Genomic DNA, 24106 nt, shown 5'->3' with positions numbered 1-24106 from the left:
TTCTCATTCATCTCTTTTTTCAGTACATTTTTCTAAACAATTTTCTGTAATAGATTTGTTTAATGTTTTCTAATGCAAGATATTAGGAAGTGTTTGTGCATATGAAACATAGTCCATATGAAGCACAAAACAAGAACCTTTGCCAGAACTGAACTAACCTCATGCCAACTTTTGTTATTTTCTTACTGAAGTTTAAGATGGCTTCTTTGTTGTTTTCAGACCAGACCATCAGCATTGTGTATTGAATGAGTGACTCCCGCAGAAAACATCCCAGAAATCTTTTTATCATTAATAGAAGGACTTTTCAGTCATCTACCCTTCACCTATGCACCATGCATGCTTTAGTTCTTTGCCTCTGTTCTTCATGGTGCTGCTGTAGATATGAAGCAACACCCCATTCAGACCATGGTAGTTCTCAGAGGCTGCCAACACCTGCCTGAAACATCATTCAAAGAAAAGGCTCCTGCAGCCTTTCTCTGTCAGAATAGGCTTCTAGTTAATTTTAAGATTCAGACTGGCTAGAATCTGAGCTTGATTGAAGGTTGCTTTTACTTCTCATTTCCTGACGCAGTTTTGACCCTAGTCTCACAACATGCGCTAGAACTAACAAGCAGATCTTCTGTATGCATATAGCATGTTTTCATATCCACCAGATGCAGCTCTGGCTACCATATTCATCAATGGACTTTCCCATTCCAAGGTCTGAGGTGCAGTCATTTGTTAAGGAAATTTGGAGGGAAGGTTTTAAGCAGACATGCTCTAGCATTAGCCTTAATGCCAAAGGAGGGTTCATAGATGAGGAAGCCACTGCAGCTGTCAAAGCCTAGGGAGCAGCAAGTGTGCTGTGCTTCATCCTGATTTCGGTAAGCAAAAGGTAATAGTACTGTCGGTGGTACTAGAGAGAGGGCAAAGGGGCATTAAGTGTGGACTGATTTCCCAAGGAGGAAAAGTTGAATTGAGAAGTACTTTGCCGCTTGGAAAAAAGATATTGAAGGGCAATAATGATAACCACTGTTTTTCTAGAACACCAGAACATATGGAAACCATAAAAATACTCCATGGTAGGAGTATGGTAGGTCTAAAACACAGGCAGATTTACTACAGGAAGGCTCACAGGAACATAAGCTTTTGGCATTGTTAAATGCTCATGAAAGCTGAGACACCTCGCTCCTGGAGTGACGTGACTCACTGCATGCTGAAGAAAGAAAGGAACCTTTTTAGATCAGTCTTCTACCCATCAGGATAGTAAAAAAAAAAAAAAAATTCCTACAACTGTATTTTAAAAGGAAGCAGCCACTGCTGTCCTTTGTGAAAAATGTAATCCCAAAAAGGCTGAAGCCACATTAACTCCTGAATCAAGTTTCTTGAAGGACTTGGATTGAATTCTAACCTCAAATCCCATTTCTGAAACCAAATCTTGATATAAACATGAATTACACATTTTGCCGCCTGGAGGTATTAATAGAAGAACAGGTCTTAGTAGGTAGAGACACAAAAATTTAGGGAGCGAGATCCTTTTTGTGTCAAAAAACATCATCACCTTTGAAGTTAAAAGCAAGCGAAAGTGAGGTAAGTTGCACAATGAGAATGGTGTCTCTGTCATGTAGCAGTTTAGAAAGCATCTCCCTCACATGTATTCTGAATACTTGGAAGTGGTAAATAAAAAATCTTGTAACAGATATGAGAAACTCTGAATCACATTGAAAAGGAGACTGAGTAATTCCCTACTGAAGGTACTAATTTTCTTTGTAAATGAATCACTCTGCCCATCACCATAATTGCTGTCATATCCAGGCTAATTTGTCATTTAACTTGCAGAAGTCTTTAGACCTCAGCTGGGAAATGAATCTCATCTCTCTTTCTGATGATCACTCAGCTTTAACAAAGTAAATGCCTTTAATTTGTTTTGAACAAGACTGACAAGCTATAACCATGGTCAATGCAATAGAACATCACCAGCAGATAAGACAGTACCAAATATCCATTGCTAAAGATACAGAGAAAAGCCATAGTTAAAGCTCTTGTCTTTCACCTTCCAAAATCAGTGGATTAAAATCAGAGAATCACTTACTAGGTAGCTGTGCTCATGAAAGCAACCCCAAGGAATAACTACAGATGCATATAAAAATAAACCAGTCCTGGAGCATCTTTGCTGTTTCCTGTTCAGCTTTCCCTATTCCAAATGGTTAAAAATCACTCACTAGCTGCTCTTACCTTGCTATTCTTGTCCTCTCTCTTGTTTACTGCTCTCATCTTGGATTAGGAGATAAGAAGCAATACATATGGGCTATATTGCTGGTCTATGTCAGCTTCATATTAATCAGCTTGGACAAGGTATCAGCAGAACACTACGATGATTCCTTATATTTCTCACTATAACAAATTGTGTTGGATTTATTTGCCACACCAATTTGCATAATGTAATCAAGCCTATCTTGTCACTCACTAGTTCTAGCGTGAGACCTTACAGTTCGGTAACAACCTCTTCTCATACCAAAGATTTGTCGTCATTATTTTGTACTACATCAAGTTTCTTTTTCTTGCACTACTTAACTGACAAATTTAAGTAGTTCCTTAAATTTTTGAAAATGCAACTTATCTTTCCTCATATTGTCTCCTGGTTTGAGAGCAAGCTGGCATCTGAAGGGCAGATGAGTGAAAACAGGCTGTAATTCGTGCTGTAGGAGTTTATTCTCATTAGCGGCACTAGAGGCAACAAGCAGCTTTCAGCAGTTGAAGGAAATTAACAGCCACGTGGGCAGTGTAAACAACTTCAAGTGATAATCACAACCAGGTCTGCTCCCTTACACTGAGAAAACTTGCCTGCTGTTAACACTTGCCATCCAACACTTTGCAAGCTCCTTGTTCTCCCTTTTTAAGGCCTCCAAAAGGTCATAACTTGCTCTTTGAGAAAAATTCCTACAGGTGATAAAGTTCCAAGCAATATTATTATTGTTATTGCTGGGACTATATGTCAGTTGTAACTGGAATGTGTTCCCCAACATGGGCAGAAGATAAAAATATTCAGCCGAATGCTATCGAGTATAAACAAAACACTGTTAAATAGAGAAGGGATGCAGACACAGTTCTTTAATAAGCAATGACAGCTTCCATGTAACACCTTTTCTACAAATTCAGGCCACAAATTTATTTTACAGTAGCTTTACATAATGGTGTGGATGCATACTCTACCTTAGGAAAAATACTGTCAGTGGTATTAGGATTACCATCACTGTCACTCCAGAAATCTGTGTAGCTTTATGATAGCATTAGTCAGCAGATACAGGATTGGTACTTATCAGTACAGGTTCAGTACTTATCACAGGTTCAGATACTTACTTTCTGGCAGCTTTCGATGAATTCATCTATGGTAACTACTCCATCTTTGTTTTTGTCCATTTTCTGTTCAGAGAGAATAAGAATGTAAGTTTATCCTCCCAAATCCTGTGTTAAACAAGTCCTTTTTATTATTAATTTCTGTTATATGTCAACCTAGGAACAACCAAAATTCTGTAAAGATGTAGTAAGTGATATACTAGAGTAAACTTAAGGAGCGTATTGTTGAAAATGCAAGGAGAGATATGCAGGTCTGAGAAACTTGGGATGGGACCACAGGGGAGAAAAAGGATTACAAAATTGGTAGGATTGGTAGCATGCAAACTGTTACAACAATGAAAATATTGCCATACCTGCTAAAGAGCAATCTTTTTGGCTCCTATGTTACCCAACCCACCTGAAAAAATGTTTCCACATGTTGCCTAGGTGCATCCTCCTTGAGAACAGGATAGGTGCATTTCCCCATCATATCATATATTGCTTTCATGATATCCAGCATTTCCTGATGAAAAGAAAGTGTGTTATGTAAAGTGTGCTGTAGACACTGCTTTAACTCAGAACACATAAATGATCTTTAGGATTTAAATTTTAGAATAAAATTTTCAGATGGTGCCTGCTATTTTATCACTGAGTAGCTTCAAGAAGGAACTACCACATTGCTAGAAATTTTAGCATATTATTTCAGCTTTCACACATTTGTTCAATAAATGCAGATATATGATTTTGACTTGAAATTATTGAGAAAATGGGCAAGTTCATGGATTGTGGGAAGAATCTCCTAAGGTCTTGTGAATAAAACTAAACAGGAAAAGAAATTCTGTTAACAGCAAGTGAACGGTCAAAGCACATCTGCTTCTTGCAGTTGAGTTTTCCCTAGAGAAAAGAGAAACACCCATGCGCACAGAGTCTTCCTTTTATATCAAACTTTGGATTTTGTTACAAGAATGGCTTGTGAAAACTATAAGAATAACTATAAAAACAAGCCATCAGCTTGAAATTATACTATAGATCACCGTTTTATAATGATCATGAAGTGTTTTTCCAGTAGTGTAAAAATATAACTGCAATATATATGTATTTATGTAGAGTCAGTTTTGAAAAGCCATGTATTTTTATGAAAGCACTCATTTTGCCCACTGTAATTTAAGTATGTGCGTGAATCCTTGCAAAATAAAAGAAGTAGGAATCTTTTTGTACAAAATCTGTTTCAAGTAAAAATTATAATCAGATTCATAAAACAAGTAACAATTATGGCCCATGTACTTAATTCTTTTTTATCCAAATATGCTACCCAACTACTTTATTCTAGTGACTGTATTGCAAATACATAGGCATAAATTGAAGCCAAACGTTTCTGTACCTGAAGAATTCTGTCCATTTAAATTTTCTTTGAAGATTTTCCCTTTTCCACTTTATATATGCCTTTAAAATGAGAAAATTACTTTATTTTTAGCATGTCTTGTTTCATAACATATGGTTTTTTGTTAAAATGCCTAATTCAACAATGAAGTTGTTCTTCTTTGAAAGTAGGACTTATATGTAAAATCTTGATGTTCAATGATTAGTATAAAATGTAGACCTTACCTCTTTAGTTATATATCCATCCTTATTTATATCATACAAATTGAAAGCCCAGTTCAGTTTCTCCTGTACTGTCCCTCGGAGTAAAATTGAGAGACCCATAACAAAATCCTAAAAAAACCAAAAGGTCTTGGTCAGTTTGGAACTGAGCAGTTTTTTACAAATACTCAGATATCCAAAATAATGTATTTGTCAGAAGCATGGAAGTCTGGAAAGATGTGTTGCTACTTTTTTTCGGTTTTAGGTTTTTTTGCCTCACAGTAAGTGTTAAGGAATGCTGGGGTTTTTTTAATCAATAACCATCTAGGCACTCTGTGCCTCATAATTACTAAGTAAATAAAGTAATGCCTCATAATTACTAAGTAAATAAAGTAATTTTCTATAAAAGAAACCATAATTTTCTGTTAGTGGAGTTATCCTCTGAAATGCCTCACTGAAGCGGTTCTTGTTGAACTTAATACCAGGGAAAAGCAATCCCTATGATTTAATGTTAAAAAAAAAGGCTAAGTGGGAGTTAGATTAATCTAAGCACAGGAGACTAATTTGGGGAGAAGTATCTACTAAAGAACATTAAATTTTTGTTAAATCTATACCTTTTTGGAAGTGGAATATGGAATTCCCAGACCTCTTTGATCTGCTGCAGAAAACGTTTGAAACTTTGTATATGCTACTGTACACCTCAATACTTAAAGGAAATAATATTTATTATATGTCCATGTACAACTGTAATGCTTTTGTAACCTACCAGTGCTCTGTTGCTGTAGAGCTATTCCAAAGAAAAAAATTCAGAGGACATTGAAGATAAATTGTATGTTATATTTGTTTATAGAATTTTGTTTCATAATTAATACTCTTTTGACAGCACAAGCCTCTTCTACATGTAGTAAACATCTTTCATATTGGAAAAAATATAAACCTGTCTTTTGTGGCTTTTAGCATGTTAACTTTTTTTAAACAATGGCTCTTTTTTTGCTTCTAACCATCTCCTCTACCTTTTTCCATTTAAAAAGCTATCCACCCATAAATCCACAATAGGTTGAGCAGAATATGGCAAGAGCTTATATTTAAATATGTATTCGCATCATTGGCAAAGACATACAGCAAGTCTCAGAGTAATATTAAAGCATTGCCAATAAAAGCTGAAAAATTTCTTACCAGCACCAGGAAAGTTTATGCATCTCCTTAAAACAGAAACAATGGAAAAGGCTGCACTGAAGTTAGACATAAATTACAAAGGTCTGAGGTACCACACAGTCACATAAGTACATCTGATACCGTGAAGTATACAGAGATATCATGGCCTCAGATGGTCCAGTAGGCACTGACAGCTCTTTTGACATCTGCAACCTTTTTCACAATTCAAGCAGTATGCTCTTGGGTTTCCTTAGTCTGTCATAAGTTTCTGTCTTACTGGTGTATGTGCCCCTTGGGGTAAATGGATACATGAATCTTGAAAGAGTTTTGCTCAACTTGTCTTGTCTACATCTCAATGACTAATTGAGGGTCACAGGGTTAAATCTCCAGACAGCTCTTTAACAATGTACTGTTAAGTATTAAAAAGTTCGAGTTATTCAGAACAGATTTGATCACATTACAGCATTAGCAATTAACCTTTCTAATTCAGTACCATGTCTTCAAACCTTTTCTGCACCATTTTACAGTCTTAATGTTGCATTTTCCTGAAGTCCTTTACAAAGTTATCAAATAATTTTATTTTCTTCTACTATTATATTTTACAACTCTGAATTTATTTTTAATTTGGCACCAGCTCAGTGACACACGAATCAGGCACATTATTTAGCACAGAGCATGAACCCAAGTCCCCATTACAGTGTTAGACTACCCAGATGTGTTTTCCTTCCTGGTTTCTGAGGAGAGAGGAATTCTACTTTTAGAACTATTTATTTTTTTAAGCAAAATTCACAGTACTGCTTGGACATTTATATCCCCTAAGGATGTGGAAGGGGGCATATGATCTAGAGTCACAGAGGAGCCTAAAAGTCCAGAGGATGTCTGAACAGAGACACAGCAGTAAGGTCTCTCCTCAGTTTGTGACAGTGAAGTTAGAAGCACAGAAGTCTGTGTGTTTACTCCATTCCACAGCTTCTTATTTCTAAGTTGTTAGCTTCCTGCTGAGCGCGCTAATACCTGTGAAGACCTCTATTAAATGCTAGATTGTCCTGTGCCCGTCTTTGATTCTGCAAGAAAGAGGGATGTCTCACTGAAGGGTTGCAAAATGGGGCATTATTGCACCTGTACTGGAGCTTCTGCTCAGTATTAGAGCCTGCTTACATTTTAGTTCTGCACTACTGCTGACAGAGCCTCTGGATGTGATCTGGAATTAGCTTGTATTTGTTTTATTTTCCAGCAGTGATTAATTATCTCTTAGCAAGTTTGTTGACAACTTTCTGATTGCTTTATCCTTTAGTAAATCTTTGGGTAGAACCAGACCATTAATAAATTAATTTACAAGTTTAATAGTGTGCTGTCTCAAATCCATAGGAAAGCTTAAAATTATTCCACCTTATCATGTGTTCCTTTATGTCTTGTCCAAGATCAGAAGAAGAAAGTAAGCAGGCATCTAAATCCATTTTTGGATTTAGGCCTTAGGATTTTGGAAAGGAGTCAAGTGATGAATGTTCATAACAGAAGTAATGGACCCTGGCACACATAAACCAAAGATCACAGAGAAGGAGCTGCTGTTAAGAGGAATTTTATTTCTTTGTAGGTACTTTACACCAGCTGGTATTAAAAGGCTTATGAGATCACCACTGTCCTGAGAAAAATTAGCTCATTTCTTACATGACATGACTTTTTGTGTTGAACACAGAGTATCACACTTGGATATATTCATTAAATTGCTATCCTTGTACTACTGCCTTGGGGACAATGACTGTTTATAAGTGTTGCTACACCAAAGTTGTGTTTGGTCTTATGATCTGGACTCTCCTATGGAATTAAGATAACATATTTGTTAATTTATCAATTCGTGTAAAATTCTTCAGTAACAATTCAGGAATAAAGCAATCAGAAAATCACCAACAACTTTGCTAAGAATTATTAATATTTTTTTTGAGAAACAAGTGCATCTTTTATTAAAAACCACTAAAATATTTATATATCTCCACTGCATTTGGGCAAAGCTTTGTACTATAAGGCACTAAGAATTAGTAGGACTACTGAGTGGAACAATATTCCTGCAACAAGCAGAAACCTTGCTGTCTCTGTCTGGTGGAAAAAAGAACTTCAGTTCGTTAATATACCAAAAGAGCCCTTCAACAGATGGCTCACTGAGTTTTCTGAAACTCTGTCCTTCATGATAAAGAAAAAACAGCTGGCAAAACTAATTAAATAATTTACTCTCAAAACTGATACATTCACGGCATAAGGAGAGGTAGTTTCAAGCAGATAGACTGATGAGTTTGTGTTTTATACTACATAAATTGCTCCAGTTAGAGAGCCTCACTCTCATCAGAGTATAAAGACTTAGGGATCACGAAACTCTAAGGACATAGTCATCACAGAATCACTGAATCACTTGGTTGGAAAAGACCCACAGGATCACCAAGTCCAACCATTCCTATCAATCACTAACCCATGTCCCTAAGCATCTCGTCCACCTGTCTTTTAAACATCTCCAGGGAAGGTGACTCAACCACCTCCCTGGGCAGCCTCTGCCAGTGCCCAATGACCCTTTCTGTGAAAAATTTTTTCCTCATGTTCAGCCTGAACTTCACCTGGAGGAGTTTAGGCCATTCCCTCTTGTCCTGTCCCCTGTCACTTGGGAGAAGAGGCCAGAAGAGGCCATATTGCTCTCTATAACTCCTTTCAGGTAGTTGTGGAGAACAATGAGGTCTCCCCTCAGCCTCCTCTTCTCCAGGCTAAACAACCCCAGCTCTCTCAGCCGCTACTCATAAGACTCATTCTCCAGCCCCCTCACGAGCTTCGTTGCTCTTCTCTGGACTCGCTCCAGAGCCTCAACATCCTTCTTGTGGTGAGGGGCCCAGAACTGAACACAGGATTCAAGGAGCGGTCTCACCAGTGCCGAGTACAGAGGGAGAATAACCTCCCTGGACCTGCTGGTCACACCGTTTCTGATACAAGCCAAGATGCCATTGGCCTTCTTGGCCACCTGGGCACACTGCTGGCTCATATTCAGCCGGCTGTCAACCAACACCCCCAGGTCCCTCTCCTCTGAGCAGCTTTCCAGACAGACTTCTCCTAGTCTGTAGCACTGCATAGGGTTGTTGTGCCCCAAGTGCAGGACCCGATATTTGGCCTTGTTAAACCTTATCTCGCCAAACAAAGTCATACAATGAAGTTGTGGGTTTAAGTTGGGCTAAAGTCTAACACTTTATTGTCAATGGTCAAAAATTTGAGGGAAAAAAGAGCAAAATGCCTGAACAAATTCTCTCTTCTTCCCCACACCACCAGCTAGCACTACTTCAGTAGAATAAGGAGAGTGCAACACATAATCCTGCCATTCTTACCTACATTCTTTTAGTATAATTTTAGATTTTCATATTCTTTTTACATAGAAGATAGCCAAAGACTAATTTTCATCATGTCACCATATTAAATCGTATTTACTCCTACACTTTGATATAGAAAGTAAATTGGGATGAATGATACTTTATTCTCCAAATGTTTAAATCACTCCTGTTTCTCTATCTTTTGTGCTAGATGGTTTGATTTGGTTTGGTTTTTTTTTTCCTTTTTTTCTAAAGGAAATTAGGAAACTAGTGTATGGATTAGTATGTAGAGGATATAGATAGCACAGTTGCAACAAGGATAAAAAGAAGCAGGAAAAAAAATGACATGATTGTGTTTTACTCATTTCATAATATCTATTTTCACATTTTGCAGCTACTTCTATGTGATTAGAAAAACACTAAACAGTTTTAATATAAGGATGATGCTTTTAGAATGGCTATCCTACAGTTCCTAAGTATAATACTGCTACATAGTACAAGGACACAGAAGCAATACTCTACACAGCAGTAGAGTCATGCGGGATTCACAATTAGTACAAATAATATCTAAGTCTAGATCACTCTGTCCTAGTCAGTAAGCTGTTTTGACATTGAACAAAACACTGTTTCTTTTATTTTCCTGATTCATTTCATTCCAAAGCCTACTCTGCACGCAGACCTGCTGTTTGAGATATTCAAATCCCTTAAAAAGGGCTTCATATCTACTGCATTTCTTAAGGCGTTCGGTCTAAGATACAAATGTCAACAAATTGTCCAGGAAAGATACAAAAGCTTCTTTGTTGTCATTGTTTTTAATGATAACAGCAGAAACACCTCTCAAATACTGATGGTAAGAATGTTTTTTCTCATTGTGCTTGCTGTTGCTAATTTGATCAGAATGATTCCTTCTAGAATTAGCCTATGTACAGAAGATGTGAATAAAACCTCCATTCCTGCTTTATTTTCATATGGAGCCCACTGATCTCAGCTGCCCGGAAAAAGGTAGATGGAATTCATGCCTTTTTTAAGTAAATGCAAATAATCTTGTAACTGTACCAGGTGAGGTATAGATTTATAATTGCAATGCACCTGCTTGGTGAGGCTTCTCCTTCCATGCTACATCAATAAAGAAGCAATGAAAGTGCTTTAAAAAAATTTCTGTCAGATCTCACATCAATCACTTAAGTAAATCATACAAACATTTATAGAACATTTGAAGAAATTTAAAGTGGGTATATTTTTCACAATCAATCTCAAGTTGTAAGGATAACACACATCCATTACAAACAAGATTAAACAAAGCAAAATATGAAAAAGCAAACATATCCTTTTGCAAATGAGCTTAGATTTTTTTTTAACTCTATAGTGTAAAATAATGACTCTTTCACAGTATTTTGCACATTCTACTTCCATCTAAATTATTGTAGTGAGTAGCTCTTTTTCCATATTATTGCATTGAGAACATTAACCTTGGCAGGAGATGACACCAGCCTTAGGAGGGAAAGGCAGAATTTTGAAAATAGATCAGGCAGTTAAATGGAGGAGGAATGATTTTCAAACAGTTATGCTTTTAAATACATTTGCTTTAAATAATTTTTTTTTTTTTTGTAGAGCCTTCCCTGGAAACTAATAGAGTATATGAACAATCCTATTTTCGATGAGTCACCCCCATAGCAGTAGTTGGGGTTTAGAGTCCTTCTCACCTTATAGAGGCAGGGAGGAAGATAAGGATTATTTTATGTAACTTGCATATAAATTGAGTTATCTATTAAAATATTATATAGCACCAGAGTCTGAGTTATTATTTAGGGGTATACATTTGTAAAATAATAATAATTACTTTAGTTAATACATTGGAAAAACTTGAGACACGTAAGCTTAATTTTTCATAATGTGAGTCACATGATAAAGCCACCAAATTTGACTTAGTTACAAGGAATAGCAAGATATTCAGTTGTAGAGAAAGAAGTAACAGCATCACTTACCTCAAAACTTACAGATCCATTGTGATCAGTGTCAAATGCATTAAACAGAAAATGTGCATAAGTTGTAGAATCTACAATTTAAAACAGTAAAAATAATTCATAGTAAGCACATCTCATTTATTTTAATTGATTAAAACACTATAAAATTTAAATCAATTTTAAAAAATGATACCAAAATATGTTTTGATACCAAAATTTGGTATCAAGACTAAATTTCCAATTCAATTTAATTTTCTTTTTTTTTTGCAGAAGAGGAAGGATAAATTATAAGGGCAAGCATGTGGGTAGCTACACTGTAAGGAACAGAAAATCTAAAATTCTGGTCTAGAACATCTTTATTAATTTTCATTCCCAGTTCTGCTGATCGCTGATATTTAAATGACTAGCAAAGAGGTCATGTTATTGTACTCTGAAACAGCCTATGTTTATAGGAATGCTACTTTATCAGTTAAATGACTGTGACAGGGGATCTATCTCATATGTTAGAAAAGAAAAATGTGTTTATTTCTTCACTTTAAATGAGGGAAGCAGACACTACCATCTGTGCAGCTGGTGGCTGTTTTTATTCTGAAGACAGGACTGTTACTGGGGTTGAAGCTGAGCTTGTCACTAAGTTGCTGCTGTGCATGGGTCCTATGTTCACCCACAGGTGAGATTAAATCCTGTCCACAGAAGTAGATTCTTAAAGCTGGTTTGGTGCTTAATTCCCATGAGCACTGTATAACAGCCAGGTGCTTAAAAACCTTGGAAAACCTGGCTGTGACTAACTGAAGTGGTTGATAAGGCTCTGAAAGATGACCTTAAACAAGTGATGCCTTCACTAATTATGTTTATAGTTTTCAAACCTACTGACCAGTGCATATAAACTCATTTTAGAAACACAGGACAGGATGAATATGAATGTGTCAAGCCTTTAAGTTTCTGTTAAGACCCTTATCTCCATTTTCACTGAACTCTTTCTAAGAGGCACAACCTGCTCCAGGAGTAATATATTAAGGACAGAAAATTTCTCCAGAGACTGCTCTGTTGATGCTAGTCACAACCTGCTGAGGTTACGTGACGTCAGCTTTCCTCAGTGTCTCTGCTCTCTCTCAAACCCATGCAAGGTAATGTAGGCTGAGGTAATAACTTTTCCCCCTTCCAAGACAAAACCTTCCCTACCGGGGAAAAACCTCATCAGTGTTGAGATGCCTTTTTCCGATTTCTTGGCACTAAACCGTTTTACCTTTCATATTAATCCTAAAAGTCTTTATTTGTCACAGCCTGAAATATTGTTTGAATTAAACTGAGTGATAGACTTGGCTTAGTTACCTGAAATGCCACCTTGACCCCAAGGAACCAAATACACCAAAACCTTTGTACTTCACAGATCCAGACCTGGTATTAGTAAGTAGAGCCTCTGGTCTTACTTCAATATGTTAATTTCATATAATAAGAAGTAATTGTAACAAAAAAACCCCTCTTCAACCATTAAGCCCTATATCTGTTAATGCATTTTCTGAGAACTAAAAAAATCCCACCTAACACTATTGAGACATTAATTCATTCTCCCATATATCTAGTCATTAGTGTTATTAGATAAGCAGAGTCTAGCAGGTAAATCCACACTTTATCTGAAAAATGTAAATTTGTTGACTTCAGTTTATATTTAGGATTTTAACAGTCATAACTTTTTGTAATCTTCCTAGACTTCTGTTGTTCAAAAGAATATACTATGCAAACTATCTTCAGTAAAAAACCATTGTGGAGGCATAATTACCGTAAACTGAACTTAAATAGCTTCCCATTCTCTTTGCATTCACTTCTTAAAGACATTTGAAATATTCTTAATTATTTTCTGCAGATTTACAGAAAAGACAAAGACTGATACAAAGGTTTTTTGTTGTTCATTTCCCATACATGATACAATGTTCTGCTCTTTTTGTATGATGGCATACGGAAAAAAAGAAATTTCTAGTTGAAGAATATTTTCTTTCTACTAACTCCCTCTGAAATAAAACCACCATAAAAATGGAGGTATTTTTCAGTGTTGTTTGTGCAGGTAATTCTGTTCTGAAATTTTGCCTTCAAAACCACTCCAGAGTGAGGTACAGTATTCTTCTAATTAGAGCCACCACAGTATTCTTCTAATTAGAGATCCCACTCTTCCCCCACCCCCCTAAATCTTGAACATTAATCTTATCAGACAAAAGCTTAACTTTAAATAAAATATTTTCAGGGATCTGATATCATAACCAGGAGACTAAATTGATATTTTGACAGGTTGAGACAGGAACAGATATTAAATCATAATTCCTTTGAAATACACCATTAAAGCATTTTAAACATCAGAGAAAAAAAAAGTGGTAACCATTATACACCTGAGAGTATGCCTTATCAAACCATGAACATAATCAGTTCTGTTCATAACTGAGGAGGAGTGTAATAATTATTCAGTATGTGGATTCTTATGTATAACCTTCCTGGCTGAAGAACAAAATCCAAGTTATATTTCAGGTGAACCACTGTATGAACACAGTGGTTCATTCAATCACCTGTATGGCAGTGGTTTTCTAAAAATAAATTAACTTATTTACTATCAATGCTTAGTGCACATATTACACTTGATGTTCCATGGAACATGGTCATCCCTAAACCTATTTAGGTATTGTGAAGCTTGACTGAGTATAGTCAGGGGGTGGGTTATGTGGGAAAAAACTAAGTGTGGGAACAAAACTAACTGTGGTGAGAAATAGGAACCCTAAAGTTTTCTGAGTACTCCTGCTCTACCCCCATCACAGGCTGAGTACAAGGCAGTTTTTCTTTAAAAGCACAGTCAGTGAAGATGCAAAACGCACAGGTACAGCACATTTTTCATCTGAAAGGAATGCAGCAAGGATATCTTGCTCTGTGAAGTGAAGGATGGGCATTTGGAGGCAGAGGTAGTCAGCTCCCAGCTATCAGCAAGGAGCATGGTACCCAAGGACAACTGCCCCATTGTTTTCCAAGAAGATAAATTGCAGCTGCTGCTCTGGCAGTCCTGCCCTCCAGTTGACCTGTATTCATTATATCATTATAATACTGAAACACACCTCCACACTGAAGGCTACCTGCCTTCTCCTCACCTCTGAGACAAACCCCTCCCATAACCACTCCTACTGAGTACACACAGTTAGTTTTTGGCATGTGAAGCAAGAACTTTTCCTTACCCAATCAGGAGAGGCTAACATAATTACTTCAGTCACTCAAGTTCCACCTATAATGCTACCTCAAAGGTGCAGGTTATTATAAAAATGAAAACGTAGGGGAACATTTTTTTGGGAAAACATCAAAACTTTTGGGATCAGCTGACAGGGTAGTCCCCATGGTCCCTCCCTGCAATTGGGATGCTACTGGGGTAAGACCTTTGTGTTATGTCTACTTAATATATATATATATATCTTAACATCAAGCTAATTATTAGTATCTCTCCATACTTTGACCTTAACTACATATTTCTACTTTGTCTATTGCTTCTATCTATGCTTGAGTGCTTGACTTTCAATGTTTATTGGCCAACAGTATCTTATCCCCAACCATCACCGAACCCTTATTTAGTCATGAATAGTTATAATAGAATCGTTATAATAAAATTGACTTTTTCACATTTATACAAGTCTCAGGAATCTTACTGACTGTTAAGGGGGAATTTAAATGGATTGTCAGCAAGCTAAACAAGATTAATTGCTGTTGTGAGATTGCTGATAAGAGCCCAAGTGCTCCAATGTAGAGCAAACTATATGATATTAATTGTCCTTGCATGATTGCTCAGTGTTTGCCATAACCTGACAAGCTGAACAGTTTATGTCCATTCTTGCAAGATTGTTGGAGAAAGAATTAAGCAGACTGGTAAACTCTCCCTCTGAAGTCTCTCTTATTCTAATTTAAGTTGTGACACTTGGCTAATGAGAGTAATAAAGAACAGACATTATCCCAGGCCCCTCAGAAAATGGCAGAAGTCAAAACAAGCACCTACAAAATAGCACAAAACCTATGCTAAAGAGTTCAAGTCTCAATGGGTCCACAGAAGTTAAAAGACAAGTGATGAGAGCTGTTGCTCATCCAAGGAGATTCAGCTCTTCTGCTGTTTCCACTGGATATTTTTCCAGAAGTTTTGAGGAAAACAATGTAAGGCTTTCAAATTCATTTGTGCTCTATTTATGTACTGCTAAGGCTGCAAACTGTTGCATGGAGGCTGCGGCAGATGGGAAGGGGATAGCTTCTGATGGTCACTTCTCAGTGCTTTTTCCTGAGGTCTCTGAAATGACTTTATTGAGAAAGCTGAAAATGCTGTTACTAGTACGCAACATCGGTTACTGGTAAGTGAATAATCGGGATTCAGTACTTTTCTACCCTGCTAAAAATCTTTTCACTGTGTTTTACTGAAGTTATAAGAACCAAGAAAAAAGATGGGTTTTTTTGTCAGAGAAGTGTAGCGCCCTTGTTGCAGTCAGTAATGGCATTGCTGAATTTGCAGCGAATAGTGTAACTGTGCCCCCCTGTAAGGCAGTATTGCTACTAATAAGCCACAAGTTTTACTGGGAACTTGCCCAGGATGGAGGCTCATCAGCTTGCACCTTTATTTCCTGTAGTTTAGCTATGACAGCAGTCTCTTGAATTCGTGAGAAAGAGGAAAGCACCAACATGAACGTATTATTCTTCCCAAGGAAGGACTCCAGATGCCAACAGTTCACTGTAGTCCCCACCAAATGATGCCTCTGCCCTAAAGGCCCAATAAAGCAGCAGAAGGGTGAGCATTAACACCAGGAAAATGAGTAGAATCTAATAATGAGTATATATCGATTTTAACTCCATTAATATTTTTTCCTTTCTGCAGCAATTAGGTCTGGACTGATAAAGATTAGGCTTTTAAGATTACATTTATTCTAACAATATATTTTAGCTTTACTTGTATAAAAGGTGTGCTTTCTATCTGCCCATAAACAATTCTAAGTGTAATAATATGAAATATCACATTATTATTATTATTATTACTATTATTATTATTTTAAGTGTAGTAAATTTCATGTAGAGAATTATTTTCACTGGCCAGGGTAACAAAAAACATAGTACCAGAAACTATAATTGTTATCTTGGTATAAAAAAACTTAGATACAGGGTAATCAGTAGGGAGGTCAACTCTTAGCCTTTTGTTCTTCCCTATTGAGTATGCTTAGTTGTTAAGGATTTCAGTGGCGCTAATCTATAGTGAATACCGCTCTTTACCTACTAGATCTTTATTCAAAATAAAATTAATTGGGAGACATTTTGTTCCTACTGATTGAGTGTGGTTTTTTTTAAAAAAAATACAACTGAAAAGAAAACACTATGAATAGTCCCAGGGAAGCATGGAAATCTCAAGAGCTGTGGGAGAAGATGAAGAGGCAGGATTGAAGAGCTGTAAGAGAATGTGGAGAGGGAGGATTAAATGGTAAAAGCAAGAGGAAGAAAAGAGGAAAACAAATTAAAATACTTGAGGTTCAAGGTAAAAAAACTGTTATATGTTATTGTGTTGCTTTCATTGTACTAAAAGATAATGAAGATAAAGAAATTAATGAAATCCCTGGAAATTAATTAATTGAAATTAAGGTTAGCAAAAAAAGGTCTCATTTAAGTAGAGTAATCCTATAGAAGTCAAGGGGGGTTGCCATTGATATTATAGGGTACATGTAGCACCTCCTACAGTTTTCATTCCAACTGTGAAAGATTTATGGAATAAAAGAGAATGGGAAGGACTGTGTAGAAAGTTTAAAAAAGAAATAACCTACTTAGGGAAACATGGTTTTCAAAGGTATCCGGACACAGGTAGTAACTTAATAATCAAAGACTGTCTTCTTGTAGATATCAGTGCACTTCATTCATAAATATATACTTTAAAATGTGTCCAGCCATGAAGGAAGTACCCCATGAGCTCAGACAAAGCTTGAGACAACAATCCTGTTAATTTGAACAACAGGTTCTTTTGTCATATTTGGGAACTAACAAACATGACTCATTACATTATAGTACTAATTACATTTGACAAGTACTCACCTCCCTGTGGAAAGAACTGAGAGTAAATCTCTTTGAAGGTTTCTTCATTGACAACACCACTGGGGCATTCCTGAAAAAAAGTGAAAGATAAGAAATGAAGATCATCCAAACTAGTTGAGTCAAATCAAGACTCTAGTTTTGCACATTCAAACAAATTTTAATGCGTTAAATGTGTGTGACTTTGAAGGATCTTCCTAAAGAGTTACCATGGGACAAAAATTTCTCCTGTACCATATATGATTCTATGGTTAGACTCAATGATCCAAGAGATCTTTTCCAACCTGGTGGTTCTATGATATCTCAACTTCAGTCTTGAGTCTTCAGTGACAGACATGAGCACCAACTGCTCTGCTGCAGCGCATGGAGCTGTAGGTGTCACTGTGGGCCATGGGTGGCCGCTCCCACAGCCATAAGCAGCACGTGCATATAGGAGCCAAGCAGTAATGTAAACTGCATTTACGCTTAGGTATTACTGTTACAACAGGTCATATTCTGCTTGAAGAGTTATATGCAATGATTTCAAAAGACCTTGTGGCAAAAGTTCTTATTCAAACCTTGCATGTCCTTTTGCCTCTTTACATCTTGTTCATAACCTGAAATATGTAAGAAAAAGTAAGCAGAAAGTGTCACAGCAGAGTGATTACAGGGAAAATGAAAGCAAGTGAAGAAGAAAAAAGAGGATTAGAATGGGGATTTTACAAAAATGACTTCTGTAAAGAAGAAGGAAAAGCAGAAGTACTAAGTCATGCATAAAAATCAAAGACCAGACAGCTGATTTCTAGTTCTGTATTTGCCAGACTGAGCAGGTGACTTCAGGCAACGCGCTTAATGCCTTTTGCCTGGAGAAAAAAGCCTGGCAAGCTCTTTAAGAATAAAGTATTTCTAGAAACTAAGCTAAGTAAGAAAAGGCAAATTAAGCGTTGATTTATTTTTAGTCCATTGCTGCATTATTTGGACTGATGGCTGAAGCTTATGTGCTCCTAGTCCTAAACTGGGGAAAGGAAATAGCTTTAAATGAAGAGAAAGAACAGTATGACATCTTCCACTGGTGGAATAACAGTTTTTCTTGTGAGGCCAAGATAAAATAAGGAACACTGAGATATTCATAGTTCTGACAGCTTCTGCTAGGAAACAAATAATATAATATAGCTAATTGAGAGATGGATTCAGCACCAGAAAAACACATGCCAGGTTTGTACATCTGGGGCTATTTTGATTTATTTCACTTATCTTTAGCCCAAATCAGCTCTTCACCATAACTAAGCATGTGCAAATACATTGCAAGAAGCAATTTTGTTTGATCAGATCAGACAGGCAAAGAGCTGCCATAGAGACAGAAGTACGAAATTATTTGTTCCTGGTCACGGAGGCTGCCACTGATGGAAGCAGAATTAAGAGCACAGGTCTTGGTAAGACCAGATATATACTGACTACTGGGCCACACTGCCTTCCAAACCAAAGTCTTTGGGAAATGTGAGGAACAGTGAAATGCATCTAGCATCTTTACCCTTCAGCAGGTGAGGAGCATCTCTACCTGCTTTACCAGCTTCCCCAAAAGACCATAGTTAGATGGTCTAATGCCTCTGTGGTCCCCAACAGGTTTATTATACTGCTTGCCTTTCTACATAAAGCCTTTTTAAGTTGTATAATCATATGCAAAAGAGCAATATTTTTACTTGAATTCAAGAGAACATAAATAAAACATCAATGAGGTGTTCAGATACTCACTGATATAACAATACAGTTATTCAATGTAGAAAATGGAACAAAGGTATTTCATAAATTCCTCTTAAAATATACATTGGTATATATTCTACATTATTTCCAGACTGGCTTAAGGAAGAATAACCAACCTTCTCCTAAGATAGGTGCGAGTGTGTGTGAAAGGACAATGCAGCACTTTAGAATTTAGTAAAAGAAGCCATGGCATCTCTGTTCTGCATGTAATTTCCTTTCAGATAAAAAGCTAGGCACATTTTGAGTGAACTAAAATGAAAACCTGTAAAGTGAATTTGTACAACTCAGATTTTGCATTTTTTTTTCTGAGGAGCTTAATGAATGACAAAATGTGCATTTAGGTTCATCTAACTCGATTGTCTATTAATACGTAAAGCAATTTTTCTACCTTTTCTTTGGAAGAAAAAGACATTCAAAATATGCTCATTTTGCAAAGAGGGCCACCCCCTTTTTTCTAAGAAATGCCAGCAACTCCAATTGTGTCAGTCCTTAGTCTGAAGTTGTGAAGACTAAAACTCCCATTTCCTGACTGCATTTAAATAATATGACATTAGATGAGAATTAAAGGTACTCTGGAAAAAATTGTGTGACTTCTTCTTTGTTAGTTCAGGATAAGTTAGCACCCTGATTTTAGAGATCTACATACTTCATTTAAAGGTAGTACTATTTTCTGTCACTCAATGAACTCCAGTTTCATCAAATGGTTTGAAAGAGACATTGCTTGAAAAGGCAACCTACTTTCACAGAATTGCATATTAGTAGAGCTGAGAATGACCTCTTGAGTTTGTTTAGGTTGACCCCATGTATTTTCCTCTGCTCTTTAACACAGCATTGCGAGTAACACCTTAGAGATCTGTAATAACAGTATCTTAAGGACATACACAAAAAAAATTGTGATCCTGGCCAATTATTCTTATCAGAAATATTTAGTTGAAACTTCTCTTTCTTTAACTTGGATCTTTCCTTTAAGACTATACAAGACTGCAAACACTTCTGTTCTTAAATAATTTTAATCTAAATACAATGTAGCTAACATAATTTATGTCCAAGACTGCTCTTGTCTTGACTCATAAATCTGGCTTAATTGTGTTTATGGAACAATTTCTCTAGCTCAGTGAAAGAGATTTAATATTGTAATTGTTAAGTATACCCCACGGCTTTATGTCAAGTTATTGCTGACTTCTTCCATTGTACCAACTATAATTAAAAAAAAAATATTTCTAACTTTTCATTAAACTGTTATGGAAGGAAGGAAAATAATTAAATAGTCTGAAAGAAAAATGTGAAGCTTATTTAAACTATTTCCTATATTCCTCCACTTGCATATAATTTGTTTAGTTAAAGAAAATTTCTATTTGACAGTCTTTTAAAATTGCATTGCTGATGCATTATATTTTACTTCAGGAGAGTAAAAAGGAGGAAAAGTTCATCTTGAACTGTTTTTCCTGAGTCTAGTCCTCTCTCCTTTAAAGAGAAAATAAGATAAACTGACAGAAAGAAGAGACAGAGAAGAGTAAATATCATTCTGCCTTTTGATTATCTCTCTTGCCTGCAATTTTACTGCTGGGAAATTATACCTCTAGCACATGGTCTTATGAACCACTCCAAAACCTGTAAATTATTTACAAACTTCATGCTTTCTAAGCTGTCTTTTCTTTTGATATTTCTAAGAAAACTGCAACAGATGGTTTATTCTTTACTATCTAATCAAGACCCTTTTTTAGACAAGAGGCAAACCCAAACAGTGAAATGTAGGAAAGAGAATGAAGGACAAACAAACTCAAAGCTCAGACTTTTGTCTGTATAATACAATTTTTATGATGGATCAAGCTGTATTAATAGCTTTGGTAATTTTAAATATATTTTAATTATGACCTTTTGCATGACAGGTTCTCATCTGATACGTTATCTGCTGTCAGTGTTCATTCTGCTTCATTTTAGATTTATGTTCATTTCCATTGACCTTATTATCTCTGACTAACAATATTTTCTCTTTTTGCATGTACTTCTGTTGTGACTGAAGACTTAAAGGTTCCATAAACACAAAACTTAATGGAAGAATATGTATGTAATTTTGAAATAACAAGTGTACACTTTAAAGCTAATTCTACAAACAGCTACACAACCTAAACCCACAGTGGCTTTTCCCAGCCCAGTCCTGTTTCTAATTGTTCATGTGAGCATAACAGGACTTTGATCAAAACATTATGAGAATTTAACAAATAGCCTTGATTTAATAAAATAATCTAGGTCAAATTAATAACAAAATCTAGGCCAACAGACATCTTACAAAGCTCAGCAAGAATTGCAGTGTCCTGTGTCTGGGAAGAAATTGTTCCTTGCCCCCCTACCAGCTGTGAAGTGACTGGCTGAATGGCAGCACTGCCAAAAAGGACATGGGATTACAGTGGATGTCAAGTAGACTATGGGCCAACAAAGAATTTTTACTGCAAATAAGATAAACCACCTACTGAGCCAAGGACAGCAGTCTGAGGTAGTCATTCTCTCTCTCTACTGGGGACAGTAAGGAGCACAGTCTTGGGGCCCTCCCAGGGATGTGAAGAAAAAGAAGAGGGTTCAGCAGAAGGCCAAGAAGACTACTAGGGATACCAACACATGGCCAACAAGGGGAGACTTGAGGAATTTGGGTCTGTTTAGTCTAGAGCATCACTAAGGGCAGTAATGGATATAAAGGAACCAAACTGTTCACAGGGCAGACGATTTAACAAAGTTCAGTGGCCACAGTATGAGGTTTGTGAGTTCACATTAGGTACAAGGAAAAGCTTTTTCACTCTTCTTGGTACCCTGAAGTGTGGTGATGCTTGAGGCAGTCCTTAATTTCAGTGAAAATATGTGCTGTTGAACAGACCTGGAAAGTTCTCTGTGTCTGTGGCAAAGCTTTTCTAATGGTAAGTTCTGAAGCCTGTTTTTTTCAGTCTTTAATACTTTCGAGGTTTATGAAAATTAGCTTTTAATTTTACACACTCCCTACTTCCAAAGTTGCATATGTAAGGTTGATTTAAATTTGCTATATCTAATGTTAGTTCTGCTATATGTGATTGAAATGTGGGCTTTCTTATGATTATTATATTTGCAGAAAACTGAGCCACATTACAATTACACAGTCCTCATGGGCTGCAATGCCAAATTAATTTCTCCACTAATACAATTAGAATTTTTGGACTAAATATCTGATTTTATTCAGAAAACAACCACATGCATTTTGTGTCTTGTCAGTGCACACTGATTTGAAATTAGCCTATATCGGCCTCCCATGGCATGATATCAGTGGCTATGTTGTCAAATTGCTCAGTAAAATTATCAGCAAACAATTAGTCCATGTTTTATCAGAAGCATTTTCTAGTGTGCCTACAGTAATGTATTATACCAGCTAAGTTTGTCCTTGAATTGTAGAGTTATTTTTCTAAGCTTATAAAAAATTTAACAACAATGGAACTCAGGGAATCTGAAAATGCAATTGCTTAAGCATTTAAGCACTATATAAATTATCTGGAACAAGTCCAATGATACTCGGTTCACAAATTACTCCTACCTTGATCATCCTCAAAAATAAAACATGCGTGAGAACTAGCACCTCAAAGAAACCAGAGGTACAAAGAGTCCCTCTGAGAATGGAAAAGGTAAAGACTTTAGTGAAACATATCTAACGTGATCTCAGTATGCCTTGGAAGAAGGAGAAATACCAGATAAATTTCACTCTGAAGGGGCCCTTTTGTACCCTGACACAGAAGCTGACACATTGATATCAGCATGAAATCCACCCTAAAGACTTTTGCCACAACAGCGTCGATCAGGGATTGTGTTGCAGTAACTGAGCCAAGCAGATATTTGTTGTACAGATATGACACTAGATCCAAAACCAACTAGACTCATAAATCTTACCAACTGCCGCTTTCAAAACCTAAATCTAGATCTCTGATCCTTAAAGGCCTCTATATGTTTTGCCAGTTCATTTCAGGTAACAGTGTTCTTGCTTTCTGGTATTGTTATTCAGGTAATGGCTCTGTAGCCATAGGGTAATTGCAATCAGGAGAGTAAGGAGTTACAAAAGCAGAAGGGTGTGAGGATCAAAGACAGACAAACAGAAAAAGCTCTCTCAAGCATCACATGAAAAAATTTTTGTGGGTTTGTTGAAATGATGAATATGATTCTAAGTGCTCTTATGATTAAGCTGCTAGGTCATTAAAAATGCATGTATCTCATGTTTAGCTGGCATAATTGGCTGAGCAGGGGTGGCAAAGTCATACTGCACAAAATTAAAGCTGCAGAAAAAGATAAAAATTAGAAGTAACAAAAGAAAGCCAAAGAACAACAGTGCCATATAGATGGAAATTTCAGTGTCAAGGTTTCTGAGGTGTTCAATTTTCATTCCTACAGCTGTGAATCCACAAGAGCTGGTTTCAAGTGGCTCCTTTTGTTACCTGATATGTAATGTAATATCCCAGTTTCCTTCTAACATAGGGTAGCCAAAGCTCTTTCTTCTAGATTTGCCACTCCACTGGGCTCCTTTGGAGCTGCTCAGTTCTGTAGAAGGACAGAGCTTGTTCCCAGCCATTTTTGCACTTATTCTCTGCTCCTCTGCAGGAACAGCTCTCCCCAGGGCCCTGAGACTCTTTGTCATTCCTCTGGCTCCTGCCTGTCTCTTTTCTTTTTAACCTGGCAGTAGAGCATCGCCATTTCCTTGTTCTTGGAAAAACAGGTCTATCAACCCCTATCTGAAACCCCACATCTCAAAATCTTTTCCAGATCCTAATTTTTCCTTCCCTTTTAGAAGCTCCTTCTCAGACAAACTTTAAGCAAGTTATCACCAAATATTACCTCATTTGTCAGACATAACAGTCCAAGATCAAACCAAGAAGGCATCAGAAAAATGCAAATTCATGATCAGACAGATCCAAATCCCACCTCGCTTTTAAAAGATAG

At 36.7% G+C, this 24106-nt stretch overlaps 1 protein-coding gene across 11 annotated transcripts in view; it reads right to left on the bottom strand.

Moving 5' to 3' along the window:
- Positions 1-24106, bottom strand: part of KCNIP4 (potassium voltage-gated channel interacting protein 4) — a 415602-nt gene that overhangs the window by 3420 nt on the left and 388076 nt on the right. For 10 of the 11 annotated variants that reach the window (XM_069856229.1, XM_069856236.1, XM_069856230.1 and 7 more), the window contains 5 exons: positions 17426-17495; positions 11375-11445; positions 4921-5028; positions 3734-3838; positions 3340-3402 (listed from right to left, as the gene is read on the bottom strand). In XM_069856229.1, coding sequence (XP_069712330.1) covers positions 3340-3402; positions 3734-3838; positions 4921-5028; positions 11375-11445; positions 17426-17495 — 417 coding nt within the window. The remainder of the gene's footprint in view (positions 1-3339; positions 3403-3733; positions 3839-4920; positions 5029-11374; positions 11446-17425; positions 17496-24106) is intronic. The other variant, XM_069856237.1, reaches the window with a different exon arrangement.

Source organism: Phaenicophaeus curvirostris, chromosome 4 (assembly GCF_032191515.1).
Source record: "Phaenicophaeus curvirostris isolate KB17595 chromosome 4, BPBGC_Pcur_1.0, whole genome shotgun sequence".
Classification (NCBI taxonomy): Eukaryota; Metazoa; Chordata; class Aves; order Cuculiformes; family Cuculidae; genus Phaenicophaeus; species Phaenicophaeus curvirostris.
This window is presented reverse-complemented; position numbering and strand designations above follow the sequence as displayed.